At 32.6% G+C, this 11,133-nt stretch overlaps 1 protein-coding gene across 7 annotated transcripts; it reads left to right on the top strand.

Annotated features, from left to right (window-relative positions):
- Window positions 1–4,120: 4,120 nt before the first annotated feature.
- Window positions 4,121–9,974, top strand: LOC123198615 (disease resistance protein RUN1-like). 7 transcript variants are annotated; one of them, XM_044613330.1, is made up of 8 exons: window positions 4,121–4,782; window positions 5,041–6,118; window positions 6,337–6,704; window positions 6,792–6,894; window positions 7,234–7,820; window positions 8,389–9,040; window positions 9,475–9,614; window positions 9,740–9,974. In XM_044613330.1, the coding sequence occupies exons 1-3, from the start codon at window positions 4,223–4,225 to the stop codon at window positions 6,583–6,585; spliced, it is 1,887 nt and encodes a 628-aa protein (XP_044469265.1). In that variant the 5' UTR covers window positions 4,121–4,222; the 3' UTR covers window positions 6,586–6,704; window positions 6,792–6,894; window positions 7,234–7,820; window positions 8,389–9,040; window positions 9,475–9,614; window positions 9,740–9,974. The 7 variants fall into 7 exon arrangements, with proteins under 7 accessions (XP_044469265.1, XP_044469266.1, XP_044469267.1 ...); XM_044613331.1 differs by having other exon boundaries at window positions 6,792–7,820; window positions 9,540–9,614; XM_044613332.1 differs by having other exon boundaries at window positions 6,792–7,820; window positions 9,522–9,614.
- Window positions 9,975–11,133: the final 1,159 nt, after the last annotated feature.

Genomic DNA, 11,133 nt, shown 5'->3' with positions numbered 1-11,133 from the left:
ATCCTTAATATGCATTGACTAATGTTTGTATCAACGACCTAACAATATTAGACTGAACAACATTCAATCCTATTATGGTCACAAATTCAAATGGTCATTAATATCGGTCAGTAGGCCTCTTAGAGATATAAGCTCTCATACTTGAGAGTGATGAATTTTATATTGTTCCATCATAACTTTTGTACATTTCTTAATATAGACAATCATTACTGTTTCGGTAATCCTTTCTCAAAGACTATGTTGGATTGGTGTCAAACCATATCAATCCTTTGAAGAACACAATTTGGTGAACTCAAGTCAAAAGATCACATCTACCACCATTTGCTAGAGAATATGTTCTATACATAGTGGGGTAACCATCTATACGTAATTTTTTTGGTGGGTTAGTCTGGTGAACATGTCTACATAATGTAACTGTGTTTGAATAATTTTGACACGTGAGATTTGTCATCACCTTTTAGTGAGATTGTTTAACACTATGATACTTCTAACAATATTACTGGTGCCTATATTATTTGTCATCACCTTTCAGTGAGATTGTTTAACATTATGATACTTCTAACAGTATTACTAGTGCCTATATTAAGACTATGGACATTTTTAAAACAATCACCTCATATGAGCATAAAGTTCTCACAATATTACTAGTGCTTATATTAGGACTATGTATGTTTTTAGAACAATCACCTCATGTGAGCATAAAGTTCTCACGATTAGTTGATCTGCACTAATCCCCTTGTTATGGTTATCTTGACATACATATACCCTTGCAAATAAAGAGTGACGCAAGAAGTTACAAATACGACTTAATCGTGATCTTGTATCGTAAACAAGATTGGCTTTGGAGCATCATTTTTAACATAAACATCATTATTTTTTTCTGGAGTTTTAAATTTTACTCTCACCTGATCCATACTATGATTGAGAGAAATTTTTAAAATTTTAAGGTTTTTGAGTAGAAGTATAGTAGGTGATAAAGATCAATAATGCTATATGCACAAACTTTGTGCATAATCGATGACATGTCGCCATATGAATGAATAGTTAAAAATGGGAGAAAAAACAATACTCAATCATTTAGTAACTTATCATTGGTTGTGCACAAAATTGTATATATTTTTTGTGTATATAGTTTTATTGTTAAATTAGTATAACAATGACACCTGATGTTTTTAAATTTAGTCTCAACTAACCCACTTATGATAGAGAGATTTAATAATTTTGGGCCCTTTTTTGGTTATAAATAAAGTTAATGATAAAGCTCAAAGTATTTTAATTTGTGCGACAAGCACACACCCAATCTATGGCCAAGAAAATAATGTCAAAAAGGGAGAGGGAAGGTAATTTCCGGGAAAAGAGATGAAAGGAAAAAAAATTAAAAGGTAGGCCAACTTCTGGGAAAAAGGGGGAAAGTAGGTCAAAAAGGGGGCGGGTAATTTCCGGGAAAAAAAATAAAAGGCAGGTCAAAAAGGGGGAAGGTGGGCCAACTTCCGGGAAAAGCGGAATAAATGGATGGTTTTGGCTTATTGTATGGATTTATGTAAATGGTTTAAGTAGAATCTTTGATTTACTCTCACCGAACCCTTACGAATTATCACTGAGAGTTTATAAAATAACATTAAAATAACAGAAGGAAAAGGAACTTGCTTGTTAAAAAAAAAAAAAAAAAGCAAGCGGCAATCAATGCACAGACTCAGTCATGGTGGAATATATAGTCAATTACTCAATTATGTGATATTTAGTTTAGCCCTCTTTGTTAATGCGAAGGGCCTCTCATCTAATGGCTTCGTCTATAGCTTTCAAAAGTTAAAAAGAGGTCAATTTGAGTTTTCACTATAGCTTGGGTGGAACAAGTCTTTTGGTCTTGTCTTTTTTGTCTTGCTTATAGCTTTGGCATGTGACCCTATAAATTAAGATCAAATTCTGCGAACACAATTTATTTTATTAGCAATTGTTCAACCATAACTATGATTTGATGGAAGTTAAGAATTCCAATTAACCAAATTTCTAAGTTGAAATTTCTACTCTCCTGTCTTATAAGTTGACTTAAGTCTTGAGTAGTCTTCATCTTCATCTGAATAAATATAATATAATTACACTTTTACCCACTTACTTTTCGGTTATTTTATCTCAATCTTCAAAGTACCAAAGTTTATTAGTTAAGTCCAATAATTTTACGAGACTTGAAACCAATAATATAAATATTGAACCCGATTCATCGCAATCAACCCAATACCTTTTTACCATATTGATAGTATATGGATTTGTATCGAATTTACAATCCGATAGTCTTTTATTCATAAGGTAAGATTTGCCTCTAACAAGACATTATAACCACTTAATAGATGAAATGTTAGTGATTGATCTTTACTTGTTAACAATACAAACACTGTATAATTTGATTATTTCATCATACAAAATCTCTTTAAGACTAATACATAAAATTAATGTCTACCTCAGGGAATCCTTAATATGAATTGACTAATGTTTGTATCAACGACCTAACAATATTAGACTGAACAACATTCAATCCTATTATGGTCACAAATTCAAATGGTCATTAATATCGGTCAGTAGACCTCTTAGAGATATAAGCTCTCATACTTGAGAGTGATGAATTTTATATTGTTCCATCATAACTTTTGTACATTTCTTAATATAGACAATCATTACTGTTTCGGTAATCCTTTCTCAAAGACTATGTTGGATTGGTGTCAAACCATATCAATCCTTTGAAGAACACAATTTGGTGAACTCAAGTCAAAAGATCACATCTACCACCATTTGCTAGAGAATATGTTCTATACATAGTGGGGTAACCATCTATACGTAATTTTTTTGGTGGGTTAGTCTGGTGAACATGTCTACATAATGTAACTGTGTTTGAATAATTTTGACACGTGAAATTTGTCATCACCTTTTAGTGAGATTGTTTAACATTATGATACTTCTAACAATATTACTGGTGCCTATATTATTTGTCATCACCTTTCAGTGAGATTGTTTAACATTATGATACTTCTAACAGTATTACTAGTGCCTATATTAAGACTATGGACATTTTTAAAACAATCACCTCATATGAGCATAAAGTTCTCACAATATTACTAGTGCTTATATTAGGACTATGTATGTTTTTAGAACAATCACCTCATGTGAGCATAAAGTTCTCACGATTAGTTGATCTGCACTAATCCCCTTGTTATGGTTATCTTGACATACATATACCCTTGCAAATAAAGAGTGACGCAAGAAGTTACAAATACGACTTAATCGTGATCTTGTATCGTAAACAAGATTGGCTTTGGAGCATCATCTTTAACATAAACATCATTATTTTTTTCTGGAGTTTTAAATTTTACTCTCACCTGATCCATACTATGATTGAGAGAAATTTTTAAAATTTTAAGGTTTTTGAGTAGAAGTATAGTAGGTGATAAAGATCAATAATGCTATATGCACAAACTTTGTGCATAATCGATGACATGTCGCCATATGAATAAATAGTTAAAAATGGGAGAAAAAACAATACTCAATCATTTAGTAACTTATCATTGGTTGTGCACAAAATTGTATATATTTTTTGTGTATATAGTTTTATTGTTAAATTAGTATAACAATGACACCTGATGTTTTTAAATTTAGTCTCAACTAACCCACTTATGATAGAGAGATTTAATAATTTTGGGCCCTTTTTTGGTTATAAATAAAGTTAATGATAAAGCTCAAAGTATTTTAATTTGTGCGACAAGCACACACCCAATCTATGGCCAAGAAAATAATGTCAAAAAGGGAGAGGGCAGGTAATTTCCGGGAAAAGAGATGAAAGGAAAAAAAAATTAAAAGGTAGGCCAACTTCTGGGAAAAAGGGGGAAAGTAGGTCAAAAAGGGGGCAGGTAATTTCCGGGAAAAAAAATAAAAGGCAGGTCAAAAAGGGGGAAGGTAGGCCAACTTCCGGGAAAAGCGGAATAAATGGATGGTTTTGGCTTATTGTATGGATTTATGTAAATGGTTTAAGTAGAATCTTTGATTTACTCTCACCGAACCCTTACTAATTATCACTGAGAGTTTATAAAATAACATTAAAATAACAGAAGGAAAAGGAACTTGCTTGTAAAAAAAAAAAAAAAAAGAAAGCGGCAATCAATGCACAGACTCAGTCATGGTGGAATATATAGTCAATTACTCAATTATGTGATATTTAGTTTAGCCCTCTTTGTTAATGCGAAGGGCCTCTCATCTAATGGCTTCGTCTTCTTCTTCATCGGTTACTCATATAAGTGCGTCTCATCTAATGGCTTCTTCTTCTTCTTCTTCATCAATTACTCCTAGACTAGAGAATGAGGTATTCCTTAGTTTCTATGGTGAGGACACCCGGAAAAAGATTACCAGCCATCTATATGAAGCCTTATCTCGGAAAAAACTTAAAACCTTCATTGATGATAATCTTGTCAGAGCAGAAGAAATTTCTCCATCTCTTTTGAAGACAATTAAACATTCAAAGATCTCAGTTATCATTTTCTCTAAAGGGTATGCTTCGTCCAGATGGTGTCTCATAGAACTTGAAACGATAGTTAAATGTTACAAGAAGTATAATCAGATCGTACTACCGGTCTTCTATGAGGTAGATCCATCTGATGTCAGGAATCAAACTGGGGATGTTAGGGATGCATTTGCTAAGCTTGAAGAGCGTTTTATGGATGATTCAGAGATGTTGCAAAGATGGAGGACTGCTTTAAGGGATGCGGCCAACCTATCTGGTTTTGATTCAAAGAACTATAGGTAATTGTAAATTTATTTATCAATGTCAAATATGTAGTAACTAGTAATCCTACTTTCAATTGTCTCTCTTTTTTGTTCTTCAAATTTAAGAGAATAGTTATTATATTGGTCTCTCTTTATTTTTGAGATAACTAAATCTACAATCGATTAATAGGTAAAAGTCCTATACAATTCTAGTAAACTAGTATTGTCAAACAAAAATTTAAGACAATATCTCTGCAGTGTCATTTTATTCATTTATTTATTTTTACTTTGTAGGAATGAAGCATCACTTGTAATAAGTATTGTCGATGATATCTTGAAAAGATTAGACTATGACTCCTCTGTATTTTACACTAAGAACCTAGTTGGACTAGATTCATCGATCAAGAAAATTGAAAATTTATTATGTACAGAGGGTGTACGCAAGGTAGGCATTTGGGGCATTGGAGGCATAGGTAAGACTACTCTTGCGAAAGCTATATTTAACAAAATCTCTAGACAGTTTGAAGATTCTTACTTCATTGAAAATATTAGAGAAGAATCAGAGAAAAGTGGGGGACTAAATGGCATGCGCCAAAAGCTCAGTCATGCACTTTTAGGGGATATACATCCCAATATTGGATTCATCTTCCCGAGAGAAAGGCTTAGCCGCAAGAAAGTTCTCACTGTGTTTGATGATGTGATTGCAGATTTAAAACAAATAGATTTTTTAATGGAAGTTTCTGACTACTTGGATTCAGAAAGCCGAATAATCATAACAACAAGGGATAAACAAGTGCTAGCAAATTGTGGAGTGCATCACATACACGAGATGAAAGGCTTATGTTTTGATGAGGCTTTGCAACTTTTTTCCATATATGCCTTTAAAGAAAACAATCCAATAGAACATTATATTGGGTTAGCATCAAGTGTAGTAGAACATGCTAAAGGTGTTCCATTGGCTCTCAAAGTTTTAGGTTCCTATCTATTCGATAGGGCAAAGAAAGAATGGGAAAGTGCACTAGCAAACTTAAAAACTCATACTCATGGAAGTATTCAAAAGGTGTTAAAAGTAAGTTATGATGGATTACATGATAAAGAGAAGGATGTATTTTTGGATATTGCATGTTTCTTTAAAGGGTATAAAAGAGATCTTCTAGAAGCAATCTTGAATGCTAATAACTTGGACTCTCATATTTATATAAATGTTCTCATTGAAAGATCTCTCATAACTACGTCATTTGACACCATAACAATGCATGAGTTACTTCAAGACATGAGTAAAGAAATTGTTCGACAAGAATCAAATGATCCTGACAAACGTAGTCGGTTGTGGGATCATGAGGATATTTTTTCAATATTGAAGGGTAATACGGTAAGAGTCAAAGTCAGAATTATAATTTGTTATTTCTACTTTATACATGAGATATTATAAAATATTAGCTTGCAGAATATTCATTTGTAGTTATCATTAGGAATTAATTTAATTGATATTGGGTATTAATGATACATTTCTTATATCTACATATTTAAAAAAAAAAACTATTAAACAATTTCAAACTGACTTTTCTTCAATATGCTTGTGACTACCAGGGAAGTACAACAATTCGAAGCATACGCTTGGATATGTCTAAAGTAGTAGAGTTGCATTTAAATCCCAAAACTTTCAACAACATGCGAAACCTAAGATTCTTGGAATTTTATGGGTTCGAGCCTGAAGAGAAGGTGACTAAATCTAACTCCTCTGTATTGCGCCTTAACTTAAGATTCTTGAAAAATAATAGCTCCAATGATGCAAAGAAGGTGCATGGTTTTGAGGTCCTTAAATACGATTTCAGCTAAGGTACCTTTGTTGGCATGGATATTTTGCCAAATCATTCCCACCAAATTTTAATCTAAAGAACCTTGTTGCGCTTTTCATGCCTAATAGCAAAGTTGAAAAACTGTGGACCGGTAACCAGGTATATGTTAACTCATATATCTATTGCTCTTTTTCACTTCAATATGTATGTTATTTTTGTTGTTTTAATTCTTTTTTTTTTTCACAGAAACTTGTTAATTTGAAATATATTGACCTCAGTAATGCTAAGCATCTACGTAGAATGCCAAATTTTTCACTTATCCCAAATTTGGAGAGCTTGATTCTGCAAGGTTGTACAAAACTTGAGAGTTTCTCATCTATCTATTATCTCCATAAACTTGTTATCTTGAATCTACAGGGTTGCAAAGGCTTTGAAAATCTTCCAATCAGTGTTCATTGGAAATCTCTACGAGAGGTTAATCTCTCCGATTGCTCAAATCTCAAAACAGTTTCATATCTTCCTTGTACAGTTGAACAACTATATCTAAATGGAACTGCAATAGAAGAATTGCTATCAATAGAGCATCTATTTAGACTAAAAGTATTGAGTCTTAGAAAATGTTCAAGACTTAAGAGGTTACCTGAGAGCATTCGTGAGTTGAAATCTCTTAAACATCTTTATCTCTCAGGTTGTACCAAACTTGACAGATTGCCAAATGACATGGAAAATTTAAGAGCTTTGGAGAAACTTGAAATGGATGACATTGCTTTAGCAGAAATACCAGTGTTTATAAAAGGTTTGGTCAACCTTAAGGCATTATCTTTGGCAAGATGTAAGGTGCAAATGCGATCGAGTATCTCACTCACTGATTTACTGGTCCTCCAAAAAATGGAAAGTCTAAACCTGGTTGATTGTTGCATCAAAGTGTTAACCAACAATATTGGTCAATTTCTCTCATTGGAATATTTGTATCTTAACCAAAACAATTTTGAGAGCCTACCAGTGAGCATCAAAGACCTCTCTAAGTTGCGAGGGCTTTATTTAAACAATTGCCAAAGACTTAAATCCTTACCAGAGCTTCCTATCAATTTGCTGTATTTACAAGCAAATAATTGCACGTCTCTTGAATCAATATCAAGTCTACTGGCTTCATTCCTAAGTTTTCGGTATTATACAGAGGAAATTGGCTTCGTCAATTGTTCCAAACTCCAATTAGATCTGACAGACCTTCTTTTGATTATTGAGAGAAAAGCAGATGAGTGGCGTCGCTCAAAGGTAAGTCTATCTCTTAGTTTCTCTGTTTTCCCATGTCAATTCTTTTTCTATTAAACTTAAATCTTCAAGATTTATAACTTCTATCCTCCCATTCAAAAGACTAAAAATTTAAATATCAGTATACATATTTCATTTTAATAGTAAAAGACATGGGGATTAAAATTTTAATTTTTATAAACTTATCAAATAGCCCTACCTTTGTAGTGTCTTGCCAAATTTTAGGATTTTAGCTATATTTGGTAGGTCGTATTGAATTGGGAGGATTAGAGACTAACAAATTAGTACTCTGATTATCAAACCACCCTTCTTTCTTAGAATAAGAATGCCCAAGTTCATCAGAATTAGAGTTGACTACCGTTGGAATAAAGATAGGTCATGATTGAACATACTATTGTTAACAAATTAATATATAAAATTTTTTTATTTGTTATAATGAAATACTAGATAGTCTTATTTTAAATCAGGAACTTTAATTTGTAAACATTTTTAATGCATATTATTCAAATGTGTATATATATATGTGTGTGTGTGTTAAAACAATAGAAAAACTCAAACAAGTGTTGTACAGGTATGCACTAATCCCATTCCACAAGCTTGTGTATGTTACCCTGGAAGCGAAATTCCAAACTGGTTTGGCTGTAAAAGTAATGATACTTTCATAGAGCTTCCAACAGGTTGGCTGAATGATAACTTAATTGGTTTTGTTTTATGTGTTGTTGTACCATCACAAGAATATCAACAACTTAGAATTTCCCGAGTCAGGTTTTCTTTTATTGTTAATGGAGAGATCAGTTTCGTGGGCACGCTTTTTGAATCAAAAGAGATGAAGGCAGAGGTTATTCAATTAGATCATGTATTCGTGGGTTATGATGGTTGTATATTCTCCTGGGAATTGCAGACATTCAATTTGAATAGCCAGGGTGTTATTGAGTTCTCTGTTGAAACTATGGATAACCCTACTGTATGCTGGGTGAAAAAATGTGGAGTGACTTTGTTGTATGCTAAAGATGATGATGATGATTTGAGAAGGGAAGGAAGAATGGACAGAGACAAACGATTGAAAACTGGACATTGGTATGCTGATAATTGTTTGGCGTGTTATCTAGGTTCTTGGCGAGCGCATCGTAACTTGCTGAGTTATTTCAGCGAAAAACATGGGGATAGATGGTCTCCTATTCACGAAGGATGGGTTTCTATTCACTATGGATGATGACCGAAAGGTAAGTTGTATTAAACAAAATGTCAAAAAATTCATGAATAATATATAAATAATATATATATTTTTCTCAAGCCTTGTTCTGTTTAGTTTTTATGTTCTTAACACATACAAGCAACTAGTAAACATCTTTCTGATAGTTATGCCTTCAAAAAAAGGTGGCCACTTTGTTATTTCTTCTACATGGTGAGTGGACTCACATGTTTAATTTAATTTATTTCTTTTGTTTATATTTTAGCTTGATAAATCTTCTTTCAACTCTTTTTTCAACGACTTCTCATATTCAAAAAACTCTTTTATCTATAATTATAGAAGATTTATTTTTTGATGCCTTACATCCTAAACTTTTTGTAAGATGTCCGTTGAATTGTAGAGATAATATAAGGCTATGTTGTTATTGTTATTATTATAGATGGAAATATTCATTGTATTTTACAGTTTACTGGATTTTTATTACCAACATGTTGTACTACGGAAACTTGAAGGTTGAAATCTTCTTATAGAAAAGGTGATGGTAGAGTGACTAGACCTACAAATACTATACCGAACAAATCAAAGTTTCACAAATCATAACAGAGGTTCAAACTCAGACCGTCTCCCTAAAAGTTTTTATGTTTCACCAATTTTGCTATCAGTTAGAGTTTTTTGTGCTCTATAATTCTCCATTCTAGAATGCTGAAGTGCCTTTTTTTATGTTATTCAGTGTGCTCTCAGGCTGGCTTTATCTCAGGCGCGCAAGCTGATGATAGGCTGCCAACTCGGTGTGTGGACACATATTCCCTTGATTGTCATTTTAGTGTTCTCTGGATTTTCTTGCCAGGATTTGGATTATGTTAGCCAAATACTAATTATTTATGTTTTAGATGTTAACTGCTATTATACTGAAGCTACTATTTGGTTTAGTACGCCATGAAATGATATTGGTTGCTCTTTAATACTGTTTTAAGCTTTGTTATTATTCTTTGTTGAGAATTCCACGTTGGTTAAAAATTTAGGTTGGACATGGATATATAAGTGAAGGAAAAGTTCCACTGCTTAAGTTAGGATTTGGGGTGGGAGAGACCCAATACCGTTGCTATCATAGTGTTAAGAAAAACAAGTACGATATCAATTGATCGTTTGTGATAAAAAATGAGCATAAAAATCAACAAGGTTAAAACTCGAGACAATCGTTTCTTTTGTTTCTTTTTATAGTGATTATGAACATATTAGTCATCAAATGAGTTATATCATTGATTATGACAATCATATGAATTCATTATATGCACATAAAGCATGCATGGGTGGAATCCCGGATAAACTAGAGCGAAATAATTTGTCTTCTTGGGAATTTGAGAATGGTTTGTTGCCTTTCTTTGCCTCTTCATTACATTATATAAATGTCTTTCTTTGGATAGAGCTTGATCTCATCAAAAAAATATTAAAGAGAAAACATGAGTTATCAACAATTGTTGCAATCTCTTAAACATTACAAAGCAATTTTCTATTATCGTGAGATTACGTTCCATAATTTCAATAATCATAGTTAAAGTGTAATTATTCCCTTGTTATATCAGGGTCATATAACAATGATAATAATCATAAAGTTACGCACATCTATATTAAGAGCGTATTCTTGAGTTGATGTCATGTAATTCATGCATGATGAAACTATAACAAAAACCACCAAATAAATGATGTTCAGTTGTTTTCATGGAGGTATAAGTTTTCTGAAAGCGGCCACTTTGCATTACTGAATACAACTGATCTATATAATTTTTTTCGCTGTGTTATAAATACCGGTCTAATATATTGATTTTGTCTTAATCACGTGTGCATCGACTTGCCACCCGACAAAAACTACAACAACGTCATTGTCTTTCTCCTTAGATACGCATGAGATGATGATTTCTGTTATTATTTTAGTTTGTCTAAATCTATTTGCGCACTCACTGACGTAACACCATCACCTTGAGAGAATACGTTAGCTGATGCACAAGATCAAGCACAACTTTATCTTCACGTTTTTGCTTTTGTTGAAGAGTTACATGATTTTAATATTTTCTTGATATTTATATATACATACACCTAGTTTTTGTATCTTCTTAGTGGCAAAAT

The sequence above is a fragment of the Mangifera indica genome, chromosome 16, assembly GCF_011075055.1.
Source record: "Mangifera indica cultivar Alphonso chromosome 16, CATAS_Mindica_2.1, whole genome shotgun sequence".
Classification (NCBI taxonomy): domain Eukaryota; kingdom Viridiplantae; phylum Streptophyta; class Magnoliopsida; order Sapindales; family Anacardiaceae; genus Mangifera; species Mangifera indica.
This window is presented reverse-complemented; position numbering and strand designations above follow the sequence as displayed.